This window comes from Cyphellophora attinorum (genome assembly GCF_001299255.1).
Source record: "Cyphellophora attinorum strain CBS 131958 chromosome Unknown Contig42, whole genome shotgun sequence".
NCBI classification, from domain to species: Eukaryota; Fungi; Ascomycota; class Eurotiomycetes; order Chaetothyriales; family Cyphellophoraceae; genus Cyphellophora; species Cyphellophora attinorum.
The window spans coordinates 42,549-63,149 of record NW_017253270.1 but is presented as its reverse complement, the minus strand read 5'-3'; the positions used below and the strand labels follow the sequence as shown (position 1 = coordinate 63,149).

The window sequence follows — 20,601 nt, the reverse complement described above, 5'->3', positions numbered from 1 at the left end:
AGGTGAACGTCAGCGGAGGCTAACATGCTGTCTCCAGTACCAAATTACCTACGCCTTCTCGCTGCTGTTGCTAGAAGATCCAGGCCGGACCAGCACCCCTTCGTCCGACTCCATAGCCGCCTTCAGTGTGACGACCGGCAACTCTGCCTTCTCCAGCTTACCACTCTTCTTCTTCGCCAAGTTCTCATCCCTCCATGCCGAAACTTCTGCTACCGCCTTCCTCGGTCCCTTCTTACGTGTGAGCAGATAGCCTTGGATCTCAGCCGGACTGAATGTGCTGGCTGGCAATTCATCCGCAAATGCATTGGCTAGCTTCTCAAGAGCCATGTTGGATTTCGACGTAGCTACCACTGGAGTAGTAGGGTGCGAGCCTTCCATCTCGTTTCGACTGGACGACTTGCTGCGAATGCAGTTGCACCACTTGTGTTGACTACACAAGTTGTTTCGACCGCAATCCTTGTGTTGACTGCACGACCTGCCTCGATTGCACGACTTGCTTCGACGGAACGGACGAGGTGCTGCATGCTGCTCGACGTCAGCGTCTAGATCGCTCTCACCACCAACCATCCAGGCATCGAGATTGGCATTGGGCATGATCTCCGCAATCGTCTGTGGTTTGCGCTTCGAGTCGGCAGTATCGGCGGAATACATCCTCAAGAAGAGTTCCTTAATCTGCTGCTTGCTGGCCAGGTCGAAGCAGATCTTGAGATCGACCCGACCAGGGCGGACAAGCGCGTCATCGAGCTTCTCGGGGTAGTTGGTCGTCATGATAAGAACTCGGCCTTCCGCGGAAGCGACGCCGTCGATGGCATTGAGCAGACCGCTGATGGAGATCGCATTCACTAATTTCTTGGGTTGGTTAGGAGCCATGACCACGGTTGCGGCTGCCTTGGCGGTGCCCTTCTCGGCAGTGGCCTCTTTCTTGGAGTCACTTTTCTTCTCGCCATCGTCCTTTCCAGGAGGCTTGGGTCGCGACACGCCCGCAGAGTCGATGGCCTCAAGTAGAACGATACAACGACGAGGTAACGTGTTGAGTAGCACGATTAGATTCTCTTCCGTCAGAGTGATCTCGCTCAAAGAGAGGCAGTAGATGTTGAGGCCAAACACTCCTGCCAAGGCGAACGACATGCTGCTCTTGCCTGTGCCCGGCGGACCGTGGAAGAGATAGCCGCGTCGATACGGAATGCCGCGGTTGGAGTACCAGGTTGCTGTCTTCGGGTGTAAGAACTCGTTCATGTCCATCAGAATCTCAGCCTTAGGTTCATCGTCAAGCACGACGGTAGAAACGGGTCGGCTCGGTCGTACAGAAACGCAGTGCCACTCGTTGCCCTCAGACTGTTTATCGCGGCCTTGTGGGCGATAAATCCTGGTGTGGGTGGTTTGCTTGCCGATGTGCATCTCTCTGGCCTCATCGATGAGCATTTTGAGAGGCTGAGTGGTTCTCCAGAGGCATTGGATAAGCAGATATTCTTTTTCTCGTACCATCTCGGACCATTCATTCTGGACTCGCTTCTGGTCGCGTGAAATTCGAAAGAAGTAGCCTTTGTGCCAGAAAAAGCCGCTTGACGAGTGAGGTTCGTATTTCGGCGGTAGTCGGGCACTCCATTGACGGAAGTTGAAGATAGAGCCATTGCTGAGTGATGAAACGCTTTCTGAATCGCCTTGACCGACATCATCCTCTTCATAGTCGTAGAAACGACCACGAGACTCGGCGCGGATGGCTCGAAGGTCGGCCATAAGGGTGTGCTCTCTTACCCATTTCAGGACATGTTCGTAGATATCGTCGTACTCGTCCACAACGACGGTCGAACTGAGGCTTTTGAGCACGTGGTTCTTGAATGGAATGACTGTGTAGGTCCAAGCGGCATGCAAGGCGAAGGCGAAGGCGCAGAGAGAGACATAGTAGGACACATCGATGCCAGCGTATCTCAGGAACGTGTCGGCGAGTACCGAATACCCAGGAATGAGGGCATCGAGGATGGTGAGCTGTATCTGAGGCAGTCCAGACGGAGAAGACTGACCGAGTCCTGCCGATGTAGGCAAAGCTGTATGGTGAACGAATGTCGAAGCCATGGACGCCTGAGGTTGCGCTGCTTCCTTAGGTATGCTTGTTCGTATCTCTCGGAGGAGATGTTACACACAAGAAAGATGACATATTCCGGGCGCATTTATACTGTTCAAAAGTCAATCGCAAGGCAAACGCCGTCTAAGTCACGTTTGCTCCAATGGTCCGCACCATTGTGCAGCAAGTGAAAGTCAGCCACGACTTGGATTTACCTCACCTAGCCGCAAATTTGCTGATTGCTTTCGCTTGCAGCAAACTTGCCAGGCTACGAAAGTCCCAGCATATACTGTACAGTCAGATGTTGGCTAATGAGGACGCCGAGCTACGACGGCACGTCGCCTTACCCGGCCCAGGCTCAGCGGTTCCTCGCTTGCCGACCACAGAAGAGCAGGAAAGATGCTGCGTTGGCTGACGCAACAAGGGCGGAGCATGCAGTGAGCTAGCCCGCGTCGAACGCCAGCGCATGCTGCTGTGAAATATTACGCATGCAATCGATTGGGCAGGAGAGCCTCATGCGTGATGGTTCTTTCGCTGGGGCGTAGCAGTGGCAGCTTGAAGAGTCATACCAGCAGGCAACAAGGTGGAGCAGAAGGCGAGGAGCTCTTGCCTCCAGTCATGCGCAGTTCGAGCGGGAAGGTGCTGCTGGCGTTCGCCAGGTCGAGCCTCATGCTTCTATGATGATGGGGCTGTGCTGCCTGGAAGGATCTGGGTATGGCGTCCTGCATGATTGGCTGCTGGAGGCAACGCAGCTCCATACGAGCAGGCAGTGAAATGCCTGCTCAGAACTTTGGTGTTGCAATGGTCCTCACCGGTTCAAGTATACACATACGCATCGACTCCAGGTCACTGGCAAAGAGGTTGCAAAGCATCATCGCTGTGCGACGAGTCCTTCGTTTAACGACACGAACACATCCCTATCAGACAATGCTATGAATATAGATGCAAATGCTCAGGCTATTACCTCCCATGGCCACCACTCTTGGGACCACACTGAACGAAGATGAGAATGTCCGCCATGCTAATGAAATGATACGCATCAATGCCAAAAAGAAGTGCTCCAAATCATGTCCATCATATCCGTCGTTTTGCCCTGATACTTTTTATACTGTGATCTTCTCTCGGACGAGATATCTTCATCGGGCCTGGATCCCTCTTGCCTCATATAGATCAGCCACGCTATGGACACGGTGTCCCATACCCAGCGCTCTGAACAACGAGATTTTATCGAGCCCATACATAATGTCGGCTTCGGTCCCGAAAGGACTGTGCAAAGAATTCTGAAAGAAAAATCCTGGCTTGTGTCCAGCATTGCGTGCAATTTCGCCCTTCACCGCCATGAAGCGCCTGGTGATTGCATCGAGCTGTATTTTCGCAGTCTGCCAGTAGGTACCGTAGTCAGCCAAGACTTCGATGCCGCAGGTCAGGAGATCGGTGAGAGCTTTCTTCGAGCCGGTGCCCGTGCGTTGATGGCCGAGATCGTCTTCTGCTTCTTCACCGGTCAGGTACTCCATGGTGCTGGCAACCGATCCGGCTGCTGTTGTGATGTCAACGGCTAGCAGTAGCGCATAGCCAGCGAGAGGACATGCTGTGCCATCTTGACCACTGCTGCGGAGCTTCCATAGGACATTCAAATGTCTGAAGGCTTCACTGCGAGCGCTGTTGACAATGGCAACGACTTGCTCCGCCTCCATGCAATCGTATCGTACGTGACGATAGATAACCATCTTGATGAAGTGGTAGAGAATGAAAGCCTGGCGAGGTTCCTCCTTGTCGATGAGTAGCGTTTGCCCCAAGATCTCCTTAGCCGGTTTTTTCTGACGTGGAAAGACGTCACAAAGATCGTTATACAATCTTTGAGCGCGCTCAAGTAGTCTCTGTTGTACTCCGGCATGTGTGATCGTTGCGTCAGATTTCGGCATGGTCTTGATTGCCTCGATCCAATACATTGCCTCTCGCAGAATGGCCATGCCACTTACGTAGACTGCCAGGCGGCCCATCGAGTGGCATTCGGGAATGTTTTGGTATTCCGAACCCCGAAATGAGACCGATGGCTGCAAGGATACATTCCCATCGTCGTATAGCTCCTCTTTGCAAGGAATCCGGAGACTGCAGTGAAGGTCCGTTGTGCGATAATCATCGCCAAGGCAATAATGCATGGTGGTTTCCATGATGTACACAACCCAGAAAGTGCGTCTACGGCACTCGTCGAAGAGGCTGTCATCGAAACCGAAAGGGCACATCGGTCGTCCTTCGGGAGCAGGGTTTTGTCTTTCGTAGTTCAGCCGCATTTCGAGGCATACTCTCATGGCATACGCAATGGTATCGCCAGCACCAACAAGACCGCCCTTCGCAAACCTGCGGTAGCTGAAGAGCAGCAGGGTTTGAGCCAACTGAATGGACGGAGTGGACCTCTCGTGCTCAAGCGCAGCTTCAACAAGCTCGTCGAAAGTACGACCATGATCTTCTGATCTTGGCGAGTTGCGTCCTGCAAAGCTTGCTCCTAGAGACAAAATCGTATGCAAAAGCATGATATCAGTCGCGCTTTTCTGAGACCCGCCCGTGGCCCAACGGTAAAATTGGCCTTGAGGATATATCTGAAACAGGGCGTTGAAGTTTTGCATGAACGCGTCCAGATAGTACCGTGCCAGTGAAGCATCAACGTCGAAAGGATCCGTCCGGACAGAAAATACCCTTATTTCCCTGACTGGATCGATTACAGATACCTCTCCTTTGGTTGGATTTGGTGAGGTCGAGTACTTGCGCTTCTTGGGTGCGGGCGGCTCTGACATGGAGTCTTGTGCTGATCTTCTCGACGAGAGGAGACTATCGATGCCTATGGAGGACGCGGAGAAGCCGCGCTCGTGGTACGTTTCCACGGAGTCGCGTGAGCCGGGCCTATCATGCTGGATACTGCTTCGACGATCGGACGGTGGAGATGATGCTTCGACTGATATTCCGCAACCGCCGCGCTGGGATCCTCTGACACTGTGTCCGGTCAGCCGTGTCTACAACTAGCCGCCCTTCAGCTTTACTTACTTTGTTTCGAACTTGCATTCCCTCCCAAATTTCTGACACTGAGCACATTTTGGCAATTGAGGATCGCATCGGATCTTCTTCTCTCTGCAGGTGTTGCAAGCTTGACCGAGGCGCTTTCGTGGCTTTCCTGCTTTCGTAGTGCCCCACTTGGGGTTCACCGTGTCACCATTGATAAGCTTTGGGCAGGTTGTTCCATCACTATACACATAGCAGAGTCCTTTACCGTCAACAACCTTTTCCTGAACAACCACTTTGGCATGCGGCTGGAGATCAGGATGCGGCCGACTAGGCGAGAAGTGCTCAGCATATGCTGGCTGACTGGGACAGTTTGGAAGTGGTGGACGGTTTGGTTGTGGATAGTTCCATTGGGTTTGCGCGTACTGAGGTGTCCTGGGAGGATCTTGCGGCGGCGCGATAGGTTGAAGACGGTGATGCTCGAGACGCCGAGGGGAATACGGTATCTGACTATACGGCGGTGGATGCCTGGGACTTTGTGACACTGAATGTTTTGGATAGTCTGACGGTGACGTTGTTGGGGGGCGTACATCTCCTATGGCATCTGGGTCGGACTGCTTTACAAGATCACAGAAACTCTGGAACGATGGTAATGTAATCGGTGCCGGCACCTGCCCTGTGCGAATGTTGCCATTTGGGGGCGGTCTTGCCATCAACATGATCCAGGGTCCAAGATGTTCTGACCACTTCCAGCCCTTGAAGGGGCTTGAACGACAGTGCCGTCAACAGAATGTTTCTAGAACCAGGGAATGATTAGACCTTAACATTGCCGTCCAACTTACATGCGCTTGTGTGAAGGGTTCAAGCGCTCTCCGTGCCGCCGTCCCAATATCCTGCCTTCGAGACAATGCAGTGTCCGTCGTCGACAGCAATTGCCAGATTAAGAAAGGCTCCGCACAGCGTCTTCAGTGCTGCTGACCTTGATCCTCGGCGTATGTAGCTAAGTGCATATGACAGGAAGGCCTCAGCGTCGCACAAAGGGTTCCCGCATGGACCTTGAGATATTTACTGCCAACAGCAGCGTGATTGGCTCTGCTTGGAGTGGGACAAGAACAATAAGATGTTTAAGAAGTGGTAACGACAGTGTAGAGAGCCGAATGTAGCTGTCGCAGCACAGACCCGGCCTTCGCTACACCTCGCGAGTGACAGTGGGTATCGAGTAGACTTGTGGTGACGGCCAGACTGAGAGGCGTAGTATCTGGCTCAGACAACGGACTGCAAGTGCTGGAGTAGTTCTTGACCGAGCAGATAGGCGAAGGGTTCAGTTTAGTCCATCTGACCAGCCGAAGCAATCGTAGCGGATCGAATCAAGGCCGAAGACAAATGCTGATGATCAGTGGAAGATCGCTGGTGTGCTAAGGGATTGGTTCTGAATATCAGAAGACGGGTGGTTCGGAGACAGGAATGCAACAAACATCTGAGGTGGGGGTGGTGCCCGTACTGAAAGATGGAAGTTCTCGTAAACGATAGGTCGAGCTCGCGAAGTCTCCTTGAGATGTAGATCCTGAACAAGGTTTTGAACGCACGGAGTGGCATCCAAGATACGTCAAACCAGTGCAGTGTGATGAACAGTGTTACGGCAAGGCATTTGAGGGGCCCATCGCGCCATCATAGCTTGTAAGAAAGCCCCGGATAGCGGAGGGACTGGTGTGTCGAAGCGGCAAGGGCATCCCTGTCTATCGACAAGGATTGGCCCACTTGGGAACGGCGCATGGACGTTTTGGCGAGAACAGACGTCTGCTGCGCAAACGAACCAGGATGAACAGGAATTGAGATTCTTTATTTGGTGATGATGACTCAAGAAGCTTTGGATCAGAGGACATGTGCCCGCCCAGCTAAGAGGTTTGAAGGTGAATCATCGGGTATGAGAGTACGCTAGAGTATCGACCGATAGAACCCAATGTAAGTAATCTCCGGGGCGTTCACGATTCCTCAACAGGTAGTGGGCCACTTCTGCGCGACTGGTGCAGCTGTCAAAGGCTCAAATGCCGATAGTCTAGTATGGGAATACATTTCCATTGCCCTTCGATGATTCATGATCCACTTGAGAAAATCAGCTGCCTGGTAACTGCGCCCACCACGATGCCTTCGTCCCAAGGTGGTGGGTTGTTAAGATACCTAAATGCTGCATTCTTGAGGTGACCTTTTGCTTCGCCGAAACCGTTTCGTACGGATAGCATGGCCGATCAGAATCCACCGTCAACAGCTGAGCCCAGGGTCCCATGCCTAGCGCAGCACCGATCATGGGGGGTTCCTCGCTTGTCTGTCGTGCCCGGGATGGTCAGCAGTATTTGATGCGTATGGGCGTGAGCCTCGACCCCTCCATTCTCATTGCCCGCATCGAACCAGGATCCGATCATTCGAAAGAGCTACGCTGCATGACAGGCCTCTTGGCTCAGCTAACATGTGTGGTCCTAGTGCTCTGGGACGGCGCGATCTGGATCATTCGGCTTAAGCCGATAGCGTGGCCGTGCTTCGAGATCATGTCGGGTCCAGGCGGCATGTTTCTCGTTTGCCTCGCTCAGAAATACCAAGTCAAGTGCTAGGAATGTGCGTCTACGTTCTGGAGCCATCGAAGTCTCTTTACAAGTTCGCCAGATTAACAGCGCACAGACTTCGCCTGGGGCCGTGGTTGAAATAGGGGACGCATCGCCTAAACAATTGCCGGAACCTTTTTCTAACCGCCGGATAGCTCGTAGACAGTAATTCGGTATTCTGGATCCTCCGCATGCCGTAGAACAATTTATCATCTCATCTTCCGATACAATATCGATGCTCGATGAACCATCTCTAAATTTCAGCGCAGGTGCTGCAACACTGGTCCAGCCACGAGAAGTGCCTACGGCTTAGCGTTGCTCTCCCGTGCTAGGAATCATTCCTGACACGATGTACCGAGATACCCCAGCAAGTGTACATCTCCAGAGTGGGCAATGCAACATGCACGACTACTGAGCGTGGAGACATCTGATGGCGTGCATTAGATCGTAACCCACGCTTGCTGTGTGCTCAGGGGCTCAATAGAATTGCAATCGACTAGACTGATGATCTGTTTGTGCAAGTAGCAGGATAGCAGTGACCTGAGTGGTAAAGCAACACATGCGCAGTCCACGGGTAGCGTGCACCAGCACGTCGCACATGTATCACCATGGAACGGCAATCTGAGTGAGCACTGACGATGTTCCTGCATCGCTTCGATCAACAACCCCGGAAGCCGGCTAGGAGCTGTCATTTCGAATGTCTAGGTGCAAGAGGCATTGGCAATCGATATTGTGATGCCTCGACAATACAGTGGCGTTGTAGCTTGGCGTTGGTCCTTGAAGTTGTCTTGTCTTGCTATTCGTCAACGCACATGTCCAGTGACCGAGAGACTCGCCAAACTATTGCTATTTGTGTGTCAAAGTAAGCATGGACCGAACGCCTGACAGCTGCTACTAGCGAGCAAGGGCGAATAGGCTACGCAAACACTCGCGAGATCATCACAGCATGGCTGTTCTGCGCAGGGCAAGCACGATCAATGATAGATGCTGCTGCCCAACTTTACACATCTGCCTTGGGTGACCGGTAATACCGTGAAGCTCGCAAGAACTGCTTCTTCGACAACGGTATATCTGCGCCGAATCGAATACGCAATTGACACCTCAGCGAACAGGGCAATTATGGTGGTTCGAGACATCCCGGGATACTGATCAACAACGTTGAAGCCAACACGAACACGCAGAGTAAGCATGGTGGACATCTCACCTACCGTGATTTAGGCGAGAGCTGAACCTTCCTTGGCTTTCGCTCGCGCCATGCCGCGATGCCGGCACATCAGGATTCAGGAATTGGTCTGCATTAGATCAACCAACTCTACTGAAACCCGCAAGCTTGTTTTCAGTCAGCAAATCGCTTACCACATCAATCGCAGTCGCCAACCGCAACCTCCAACCAAAAGCTGCTGTCGCCGGGCGCTCTGGGCTGTCTTCGTGTTGTGGTATCGTCATGCACCCGACAGAGTGGTTCAATAGCTGCACGCGCGAGAGCGCGTGACCTGCATTCGTACATACAGACTGCATTGCAGGTTGAGTCTCATGAAGTCTGCTGTATGGATTTAGCGCTTGCTCTCAAGTCGAACCTTGTGACGCGGGCGGCGAGGATGCTTTCAGGCGGGACCGCACGGGAAGTCAATCGCCGGCAAACTAAGCGATCGGAGTCGACGGACTGCCCGGCACTTCCCAAACAATTGCACATTCTGGGTTTCATGACCCCTCTTGGATCTTCACCCCAGACGAGCCGCTGCCGCAGCGCAAGAAGATCGTGCCAAACACGACTTTATGTCTGTCAGTGCCACTAGATGCGGAAGCGCCTCGTATAAGCCAACCCAATGTGCCGGTTGCCGCTCGAGATCTTCATGATTGAAACTCTACAAGCCCACCCAATGATCAGTTCCTGGATGTTCAGCCCATGACTGTCGTCTGATCATGCAGTCAAGACTCATGATCACCGCAGCCAAGGCCAGCTACCGGAAGCTATGACCTGACTGCTACGCCTTAGCAGCGTCCGTCCCCTCTGTCATACCGGACGCCTCGCGACACCGCAGTGAAAGCGAAGCTCGGCCAAGGTTTCCAAATGTACCTTATTTGGTGGACGGGCTACATTATTATGAAGCCAAGAAACCACTACATACCTGGGCGGCCTCGCTGGCAGCTACTATGTACTTGCTACACCGAGTTTCATGCGCCGACTCCAAGGCAGTATAGCACTTTTTTGAACCTCCCAGAGGAGTACATATCCGGCGGCTAAGTTTATGGCGCTCCAAGCCATGAACATACGGGATTGACTTAGCGAGACTGTATGTTGAGTACGGCGAGTATCTACAAGTGTGCGATCATTCCAACGAGTCGTCCGGCCGAGCTACTCGCCGAAGATAACATGGCTGTTACGTTGGGCAAGCTTGGGCATGAAACGGTACGCATGGCATGGACCGTGCCTACTACCGTCCTACGAGTTCCCGCGATTGTGGCAGTCTGGGCAAACTCAAATACGCTCTGACGTGTATCGACCATTCTTCGTCGGCAGACTTCACCACAAAGTCAACGTCAGGGATGGTCGCAGGTAATATCCGCCATCTGCTTGATGAATGCTTCACTTCTCATCGATCTAGTGGTTGATATGCACCCATACCAATGGTGTCGAAACCAGCAAACTCTCTCCTGCAGTGTTTCGGCAGTTGACCGGCCCTTGAGAATGCACTTTGCGAAAACCTTGTCTCCTTGCCTTTTGCGTTGCAGCACAAGGTACTTCGACGGTATTGAAATAGGATAGCGTTGACGACCAAAGTGAAGAATGTGGATCACTTCGGTAATCACGACACATGAGCCTCGCCTGCCTATCCATTGCGAGTGGCTGGAATGTGGACAGATACGAGCACAACGTGCCGTACATAGGACCAAACTCTATGCTGCAAGGAGATAGATCCATACAGTCGGGCTTTGCCGTACGACTCAAGTCTCCAGCATCTGCGCAAGGAGAGGTGAGAACCTGCGACAAAGTGGCAAGCCACATGAGAAGTGGCAGACCAGCGAGGCATACCTAATTTAGCAGCCTCCTTGACTACCGCAACTTCTTAGCGCTCACTTCGACTTCTCCAGAGCCTCCATGTACTCCATGTACTCCACGTCGTGCAAAGGCGACGAACTTCGACCGAGCATCTGATAGCGTTGGAAAAGGCTAACGTCCACTATGTAAGGTCGTCCATTCGTCATTCGTCGCGCCAGGGCACGGCAAGCGAGGACAAGCGATTGCTTCAGAGCCGATATCGTCGCTAGGAGGCCACATATTGCTTACTAACGATCCTGGGACACAGCAGGGTGGCATCATACACCTCTCGGCTTTGCGTGATGCAGACAGCATGCACTGCTGGCACTACGACTAGGTCCCTCAGTCATGAATTTGAGGCGCGGTGTCTCGATCGCCAAGTCACCTGCATGGGATTGCACATATCCACGACGTAGGGAACTAGTACTTGTCCCCTATCAGCACAATCCCAAACCAACTGCACTTGTCAATGGCTGATGGCTTGGCACCGGCCCGGCAGCGATAGACATGCCCATCTGGACCTCCAGGTGCTTGGCTTGGCAGCAGCAGAGCAGATCCTGGACGTATTGCTATCCGCGAGCTTCGACGTGATGCGATATCGTCAAATGCGCACGCCATAGTTTGATCACAAAAGAACACCTCCATGTCTGCCCTATGCTCAGACTTTTCTCGCCGGTTTCGCTGTCTGGTTTTGCACCGGCTCGCTACCGATCCATCGCCGAGATGTCGAACACATCGTTGCACTGGAAAAGTTCGCAAGCATACGTTGTCTTTACAATGTGTGCATGAAATGGTCACACCGCGAACGACCGCATCTCTTGCGACACATTCAAGCTGCGAAGCAACACACCGTACACTCACCTATGATGGCGTAGATTGGGGCTAAGGCAACCAGGAAGTCCGTCTTGAACAGACAACAAGGTAAGGTCATGGTGCCACAGTAAGACACTGTGCATCCTGCAACGCGTGTTCCAACATCCACAGATGGATTCAGGCTTCGAGACATATACGTTTCTTGCCATTCTGGACCATTTGTGATAACGACAACGAGAAATATCAACTATAGCCCTACCCTTTCTGCGCGGCTGCCAGGCTCTACTACTCCCACCACCTCTGCCTTGCCCTAGCTCTTCTTTGTCACCCGGCGGCAAGCCTTCCCCCTCGAGCCCGGCACTACGAACTTAGACAATCAAGTATAGCTCGTCCCCTTCGCAATCAAGTTCTCGAACAGCTCCTTGTCGTGGCCCGGCACAACAACGCCACGAGTCGTGCGCTCGAGCTGCTTGAGGCGTTGTGTTGAGCGGAACCAGGCTGGGTGGTCGCGGGCCAGCCAACCTTGTGGGATGCCATCTCGCCACTGGAATCATGTTAGCTTCTGTATCGGAGGGAAGACCTATGAGGAGGCCCTTGTCCGGAGCGAACTTGTCATGGAAAGGACAAGGACTTACATTCTCGATGACGTGGCAGTGATCTGAGATGAACAGGTAAGTGCCTGAGTCAGGCATATTGATTTGCATGCCGATGAGACCTACGAAGTTCAGAAGTCAGTACTCGGTTCTCTCAATGTCTGGGACACGAGGACTGGGTTGTTAGGTATCATTTGCCGCCAGCAGTCCCTTTGGGCACGACATAGCTGCGCTGCCTCGACCGGGATCCAACAGTCTCAGTCGCCATAAAAACGAAGGGAATTTGACTTACCATCAGTATGCCCCGGCAAATGATGCAGCGTGATCCCCTGGCAGAAATCAAACGTCTGATCGTCAAACGTCTTCCAGTTCAAGCCCAACTTCAAATAATGCTCGAGATACACCCCCTTGTCCGCACCAGTAGCCACACTCCAGAACGCACTCCTCAACTCCCGATCATGGACCCAGATCTCCACATCCGGCCGATCTATGAACTCATCCAGCCCACCCGCATGATCCAGATGCAAGTGACCAATGATGATCTTCTTAATGTTTTCTATCTTATTGCCCGTGGCCTCCACCTGAGCACGCAGCTCATGGCGGGGCTCGTACCTGACGCGAGCGAACACATCGGACAGCGCGGGTCCCCATACTTCGGGGTAGTCCTTGCCGCAGCCGGTCTCCCAGAGGATAAGGCCCTCGTGGGGGTGCTCGATCAGGATGCAGTAGCAGGGGAGCTCGCGGCGTTTGTTGACGAAGGACTTGTCTTTGGTGGATAAGGTCGAGGTGTTGCCGCCGCGAACGACGAAGGCATCGTCACATTCGAGCCAGCCGACTTCGAGGACGTGGAATTTGGTGCCTTTGGGGCAGACGTTGGAGATGTGGTTTGGGACAGCGCCGCGGTCGAGTTGGGATTGGATTCCTGCCATGTTTGGGGATAGCTCGGTTTCTAGTGTTGAGGTCTCTGGGATCAAGACTGCTAGCTGTTCTTGTGTATAGTCAGATGCTCACCACGTGGAGTGGTCCAACGGCTTGAGTGTGTGTGAGCAGTAGGTAGGCACGAAGTGGGAGAGAGCAAGGAGGAAGAACTCTGGAGCTGTTCAGCTACAGTGATACCCGAGGATGAGTGGCCAACACGATGATGGCAGTACGGGAAGGAGGGGTTGATCGAGGGCCACACACGTCTGGCCATCTCGAGCTCTGCAGTGACTTCCCTATCGAGCAGTCACTGGGACAAACCTGGGGTACGCGGCGCTCGACCGACGTCAACAGCTTTTGTCAGTCTTTGGATGAGGGGTTGCTTCGAGGTACCTTTCCGCATCCCCGCATCGTGGTGGGCAGCTCCAACAATGATGTCGTGATTTGAGTATTGTGTGGACATCGTTGGCCAGAGCTGGCGCTGCAAGATTGCATTGATGAATGGTCAAATAATATGTGCCGCAGGAGGATACTGCTCTTTGCGATGAAAGGGCGAGTAAGAATGGTGAGTGACGCTCAAGCCCCGGATTTTCAATCCCGAGGCTGCATTAGCGCCATCTCGACGGTCTGGACTTGTGGGGTTGGCTTCGAATTTGGGATGTCGTCGGGGCATTGTCGCTGGGATCGACGTGGCCAGGCGAAGTCAGAGCCTCCGGCGAGAAAGACGAAGGCCGTGTGCGATGGGGTCATGTATGATGAAGTACGATGGGCCTTGTCGGATCAATCGAACCGGTGAAAGAGGAGGCAGCTACCTGCTTGAGTGCCTCAAGTCATTACTGCGAGTTGTGGTTGCCGCTGCGAAACATGGGCCGTGGCAGCGACCCAGACATATCTCTAGCTTGGCATATCTATACGAGAGTGCAATTCCAGCTCAACGACACCTGGCGTTCTGCTTGCATTCGCTCAACTGTGAAGTACTTTGGCTGTTACTCAGTCTGCAGAGCTGCGAGTATGGGGCACATTGGACTCATATGCGAGCAGCAGCTCGTTCTAGAACTTGACCGTCTAGTTAGCTGTGGCCAGCTCGACGTGAGTTCATGCCTGAATTACTTGCCAGTGCGGGTGCCGTGCCAGGCATGAGCCACAATAGCTCTGATAACCCGATGCTTGACGCGCCTCATGCTTCCAATACGCCATGAACAATGCTTTTTGGTATGCCCTTCTCCTTCGCTGATCATGAATGCTGTAGTGTAAAGACAGTCGTGTGAACGCCATGCCAAACGAGACCATGCCTGTCCCCTCATTAGGAGCTCAATCCCTTCTCTATCATCCAGTCCTTGCCGTTTGCCTCCTCTTCTACCGGAAATACCTCTCTAGCGTACTCCTCAATGCCTCTGTACCCTTCCCACAGCTCTCTCGCCTCGCTGGTGAGCTTCAACGGCTTGTCTGACTTGGTGCTAACCTCGGACCCTCTGCGATGTCTGTCGCCGCTGCCACTGCCGCTGCCTCGTTGTCGCGGATACTGAAACTCGGGACCGGGAAAGTATGGTGCGTTGTATTTGCCGAACAGCACTTCGATGCCAGCCAGCTGTTCTCGATAGCCAGCTGGAATGGGAACTTTGACTTCGATGTGTTGGTCGTAGACATATCTGCATGGCCGGGAGAGCGCACGGCCAAAGGCGGCGCATACTTGCTTTGGTGTGAGGTTTTCGAATGCTAATGCTATTCTGGTCACACAGTCAGTGTCTCATCTTAATGTAGATAAGACCTTGGAGCTCACCTATGCCCGTTCCATTGCTTGGGGCCCTGTTTGAAGATCTGCAATACCGCTGGACCCATGTCGTGCTCAGCATCTAGCCATGGTAGCTTTGTGTCGGGATGAAAGGGTGCTCGCCACTCCAGAGTATCGTCATCCTTGAAGTCCATGCAGAATAGAGGGTAGGGCAGGCTGGTGAAATTATTGTTGTATATTCCGGTATATGTGAATGTTGCAGGAAGTCCAAGCTGACGAATGTAGTTCTCGACCATGAACTTGGGAGCCCACATGGGTAGAGCTGGCCAGGAAGGATTGTGTATCGAATGATCTGGCATCGAGCTGTATATATAGTGCTGAATACGGTGCTTCTTCGCTGCATTGGCAAGAGCCTTGCCTATCCGTACTTCGTCGCCAGCGTTGGGAAATGTGTTGATGAAAGCCAATTGAGCACCTTCGAAGACTGTGTCGATGAGTACAGGGTTGTCGAGGAGACTACCCTCAAACAGAGTCACACCTGGTAAGTCGGCCAGTTCCTCAGAGACGAGACCCTCCAGTGAGTATACTTGAGCTCTGACCGACCATCCTATCGAGGTGACAGCCTTATCACCGACGCAGCCTGCCTTCCTGAGCCATTGACGATGGCTACCGTCTTCTTTGCGTCTGGCATACGCATCAAACTGGTTTACACCGCCAGAGCCAAGACGCTTCTTACCGAAAATGCCAGAGGCGTGACTTTCCGATATAGGACCTTCCTGATGATTTGACGGCAAATCAACCTTGTATTTGCTGCTTTGATCGTATTGTTGTAGGCAAGGATGGCAGAGTCGACAGGCACAATATGTCAGGTACTGTCGATGAGTCTGTCGGATCTGGTTATAGAACGTGGCGTACAAAGTATAATGTTTTTGTCGGTAGCAGAACCAGATGGCTCGCTTCCGCAGCGTATACCGTCACTCCGGGACAGCGCTTGGCTCTGAAAATTCTGCTGTACTGACCTTATGTAGGTTTGTGGTGAAAAGACTCATCGAACCTTTCCTTTACGTAACGTAAGAGACGGCAGTGGAGGCCAGGGCGTACAGTCAGGAAGGTATGAGCAAATATGTGGCTCGGGCCGGCTACCAAACATACTGGTGTTGGGACTGGTCCTGATGGCCGAAAAGAGCGTCGGATTCGCTTTATGGCGTCCATCATGCCGCAGTATACGGAGGTTGACGAGTTGAGCAATGCCCATGTGGTTATGTGTGTGGATCGCATTCGCCCACTGTGGGCGAATCACGGGCAAGACCAAGGCCAACCATGCTTGGGTGTGCAGACCGCCCGCAAATACTAGGCGAGTGCAGGGATAGAAATCCCCAGAATCCAAGCACTGTCGAACTAAGTGGTCCTCAACCGCAGAAGACCGGGCGGTATCGCACACGTTGCAGAGGTGATGTCGCAACCATCAGAGCCAAGATCACGTATGGAAGTGGACTGACCGAATGTTCTGCGGGGTAGAGAGGGATGAAGGTGGGCAGTAGAACAGCTGGCATATCCGCTCCCTAGGGTAGGGGTGCAGACCCCGCCTGGAAATTCGATTCGAGGCTCTGTTCGTAGGGTCTTCTGCTGCAGCGATACCATCATGGGGCTGATCGATGTCGTGATCTGCTCGTCATGGGTACGCGGAAGGTGCAATGATACTCAGCTGTACCTAGTTCGACCTTCCGACATCTCCGCGGGCACCTTTATTACTAGCGATTATAGATGTTGATCTTTGTGTCACTGCAGGAAATTCGCTTCTAGAGCACCTTCGTGATGAATGCTCTACTTGGGCATGTTATGTGCCAAGATCAAGAAGGAAGGTACAACGTTACTCTGAGGGCATCGGTCAACTCCGTTCGTAAACCCAGGTTGAATGGACGCACAAAGAGTCGGTGTAAGCTTCGCTTGTGTTGCGACAGCATCATGAGTCAATGCTCACAGTCAGGTCATCTAAGCTGTCCGTAATCCGTAGCGAAGATTCAACATGCCGTGGTACTGCTATGGCATGGTCGTATGAGTACGCGGCTTGCACGAAGTCGAGCTCATGGAAACATGCGCTTAATTGTCCAATGGACGTTTGATTTATTTAGTGCTGCACCGCCGCATCTCATCTTGCATCGTGGACCAGCCCATTGGGAAGCGGAGATGGCAAAGCATTGCTCAAACCAGCTGCGGCCCAAGCATCCGGTCGTTGGCTTGCATGAAGTCGTGCTGTATCGAGTTCTTCTGCGTGGAGGTGCGCACCCACTTTTCGCAGAAGCAATGCGTGGGATGTCATCCCAGCATTGGCTGCTAGAAAGAGAGCTGTTCGCCCAGAACCTGTGTTGTTTCTCATATGAACAGATGCTCCTTGTTGTAGCAGCCATTTCAATATGCTTGTATTTGGAGCATCAGCAGCCAAGTGCAAAGGAGTATTGCCCGAGTGGTCAGGGTGATTGAGCAAAGCAGGGTTACTTCGCAGCATATCTTTGACCTTCTCGAGATCGCCAGCTTTGATCGCGTACGCGATGGCCGTGATGTGGGTAGCATGGTCAGTCAACGTGCCGAGAGGATGCTCGAACACAGTCCTCACGCTCTCGGTCAACTCGCCCCTGATCGACCTGGCCATATCTCGTGCCACGCTCTCGGGAGTTGCTCCTGGCAAGGCCAGAAGGTAAGACAGCTTCGCCAGAGCTGCTTCAGTGGTCATATCACATCCAGCAATGACGCCAGCTTGACTCAGAACCATTCCTGCCGCATACACTGGGTTCACACTGCCCGTCAGACACTGTGTCACATTGACGATGACAATGCCTCGGTCAACGGCATTGGCAATGACTTTCAACATAGCACCATCATGGCCGCTCGGCGCATTGCCCGCGCCAAACGTTTCGAGCACCAGCCTTTAAGCTTCTCGGTATGAAGCACGCCGTCCAGCATCTTCGGCGTTATACCTGGAAATATTCGGAGACAGGCGACGTGATGTATGGCTAGATTGGTCTGAATACTGAATGGCTGCAGTTCTGTTGATCTGCGGACGACCTTCCAGTCGACATCGGTTCCCTCCGCTGTAATCGATGCCAAAGGCGGCATGTTGGGTGATCCAAACGCATCGAACGCGTTCGCTGAGATTTTGGTCGTCCGGTTTCCCCGAAAAAGCTTCGAATTGAAGTACAGGCATACCTCAGGTATCATAAAATGGCCAGCAATGTCTAACGAGTCCAGCAGATTGCCAAGGGCATCGTTCTTCCGCTCCGAGAACGGGACCTGAGAACCAGTGAATATGACTGGTTTGCCTAGGTTCTGTAGCATGAAGCTCAATGCTGAGCAAGTGTACGCAAGGCTGTCAGTACCGTGTAGGATAACGAAGCCGTCAAATAAGGTGTAATTGCGATGAATTGTTTCAGCAATTTGGATCCAGCCAGTGCTATCGATGGAAGATGAATCGAGCAGCTCTTCGAATTCTAGCACAGCATACCTATCCAAGTCCGAATTAGCCACCCAACATTGCCGGACAATACTCGCTGCATGGAAATAAAGCATCGCCACGACCTGGATTGAGAATACTCACCGAACACGCTTGCCATATCTACTTTCAGGGGTGCGCAAACAACGCAGCCTTTTGGACACGGTGTGCCCATCGACCTCGATTCTGACTTCGATGTCTTCTTGTTCTGAACCGTCGTTGAACTCTGGACGAGGCGCCATACATCGCTCGAGAAAGTTGCGTGCTGGAACCAAGCCAAATGCCGATTTTTCCATGCAGATTGTGCCACCTGTCATCACAACAAGCACCCTGGCTTCCGGTTTGATGATGCTGGGTGCACGCTCCAGCTCTGGTGAGTCTACAGGATACAGTCAATACATGGACCGACCTAGAAGGACTCTTACGGTCCTCGAGTCTCAGCTCGCTTACCTGGAATTGTGAAGGCTGACATGTCGTCGTTCAACATCCCGTTGGCCATTATGGAGTGCCAATACGTCCGCTGCGCTACATGCAAATGAACGAGCTCTCGATTTGTGCTTCTCAACGCGCACGGAGACGCGGTTGATGAATTGCGAATTTGTTCGATTGCGATTCTTCCAGTATTCTGTCGAATTAGAGAACCTCAAAACTTTTCTGAAGCGAGGCGGTAAAGGCGCGATTCCTGGCAAAATTTCGAAAGGGTATACCTGCTTCAACTCGTGCCGTAAGTGGACCGCCTACTCGCACTGAAATCCGCCATCAGCCTCTCGAACTTGCGACTGCCGGCGCCATCTCTCGTGCGCGGTCTCAACTCTCGCAGAACTGAACAACGCATCAGCCGGCATTGGTGATGTATGGATTTTGGAAGCGAGGTCTCGAAATCCCTGGGACGAATGCAAAGTTTGACTTTCCGTGTAGATAGCCCCGCTGCTGATTATCGTGGCCACTCGACTGCAGCTGCACACATATGATATTATCCGCAAACAGCCGCTCTGACTGTGATGGCCACGTTGTAGACAGGCACTTCTCATTCGAGGCGAATTCGCGGTGTAGTCTACGGTTCGCATGTGCAAAGGACGGTGTGGGTGCTTACGAGTCGTGGTCCATGGACTGCGGCCAGGGGACCCAGGCATGCCAGGTAGCACGCCTGTGATAAGGGGAGCCCAGCGTGATCCAATCAGGCGCCGGCGGCCCCTGAACATGCCGAGCACGGCCTCCAACCTAAAAAAGGTCGCACAAGGAGCTCGACCTCATCTTCCTTCTTCTCTGCATCCGTCACTCAAAACATATGCTGTGTTGTGCGGCATGTACGATCCATGCTTGCTCTTCGCTTCCACCGCCGTGGACCGGCAATGAATGGACGAAAGGCGGAGATTAGGCGACGGCAAAGAGACGGAAAGGTGCAGGAATGATGACAAAAGGTCATAGCGCACACGTGCAACGCGTTGCTTTCGAGATTCCCAGACATGGTGCCTGAAGGTGTTGGACGCTGATGCTGTTACAGCATGCAGGCGATGATGCACAGTGCAGCAATTGAGATTCCGCCCGATGTCCTTTACGACCATGGTGATTCGCGTTGCGAGGTGATTAGCCGGGAGTCGAAAGGGTTGTTCGCCTCGGAAAGTTGCAAACAGCGTCCGGTTGAGATGCCAATAGCATCACAAGCTGTGAGCATGAGGCAGCCAGGTGAAGCGAACATGGTCATCTGCGCGTTGTCCCCTCTCAGTTGTACTTCGCCTTCATCTCATACTCGTGCTGTGATCACCTACCACGCCAGGACCCAGACCGTGAGGATCGAAGTTGACGCGCTGAAATTGACCGTACAGCAATCAACGGCTATGCTGGCAAGCAGACCCAGGAGAGAGAAACATCCAGAAGAGCCGGTCGATCCTGCCTCAACGACAGTGTTTGCGATCCGGAGTGCCAACGAGGCAAGAGCGGTGAAAAGAAGTGCTTCTCACTTGCCTTCTGGGCCTCCTCTTGCCTCGTGTCTTGGCTTTCTCGACCGCCAAACTTTCGACTGACCTTCTTTCTGCTTGATATCTTCGACATCTCACCTATTCGTTCAACCATCCATCTGACACTGCGTTGAAAACTGTCGCTACATCCTTAGTCGCAACCTACAACCCCCAATCCGACCCTAGTCACTCCTTTGATCGAAAGTTCGCCTCCACGGGTACCTGCGGCAGACGAGGCAAACCACGCCCAGCGTCCATCTGCGACAGAGCGATCGGACAATCAGACACAACGAGCCCGGCTTGCTCAGAACAAAGAATCAGTCTGGCTCAGGACGTCAGCTAGTCTGCAACTTCAAGTGCCGTGGTAGCCCTCTTCAGCAAATCTTGGAAGTACATCCACCAAGAGA

The 20,601-nt window shown here is 52.9% G+C and overlaps 4 protein-coding genes across 4 annotated transcripts; all 4 read right to left on the bottom strand.

The window, feature by feature from the left end:
• Positions 1-48: 48 nt before the first annotated feature.
• Positions 49-2,073, bottom strand: AB675_3747 (putative mitochondrial chaperone BCS1-B; the record flags this gene model as incomplete). Its single annotated transcript, XM_018143825.1, has 1 exon — positions 49-2,073. One exon carries the CDS (start codon positions 2,071-2,073, stop codon positions 49-51), a length of 2,025 nt encoding a protein of 674 aa, XP_017995205.1.
• A 1,125-nt stretch (positions 2,074-3,198) lies between these two features.
• On the bottom strand, positions 3,199-5,775 carry AB675_3746 (uncharacterized protein; the record flags this gene model as incomplete). The annotated part of the gene is made up of 2 exons (XM_018143824.1): positions 3,199-5,050; positions 5,102-5,775. 2 exons carry the CDS (start codon positions 5,773-5,775, stop codon positions 3,199-3,201), a joined length of 2,526 nt encoding a protein of 841 aa, XP_017995260.1.
• A 6,107-nt stretch (positions 5,776-11,882) lies between these two features.
• On the bottom strand, positions 11,883-13,028 carry AB675_3745 (N-acyl homoserine lactonase; the record flags this gene model as incomplete). The annotated part of the gene is made up of 3 exons (XM_018143823.1): positions 11,883-12,050; positions 12,142-12,221; positions 12,392-13,028. 3 exons carry the CDS (start codon positions 13,026-13,028, stop codon positions 11,883-11,885), a joined length of 885 nt encoding a protein of 294 aa, XP_017995233.1.
• Positions 13,029-14,320: 1,292 nt separating this feature from the next.
• Positions 14,321-18,735, bottom strand: AB675_3744 (Nitrogen metabolite repression protein nmrA; the record flags this gene model as incomplete). The annotated part of the gene is made up of 6 exons (XM_018143822.1): positions 14,321-14,744; positions 14,798-15,525; positions 17,265-17,608; positions 17,659-18,248; positions 18,342-18,615; positions 18,687-18,735. The coding sequence occupies 6 exons, from the start codon at positions 18,733-18,735 to the stop codon at positions 14,321-14,323; spliced, it is 2,409 nt and encodes an 802-aa protein (XP_017995206.1).
• Between the last annotated feature and the right edge of the window lie 1,866 nt (positions 18,736-20,601).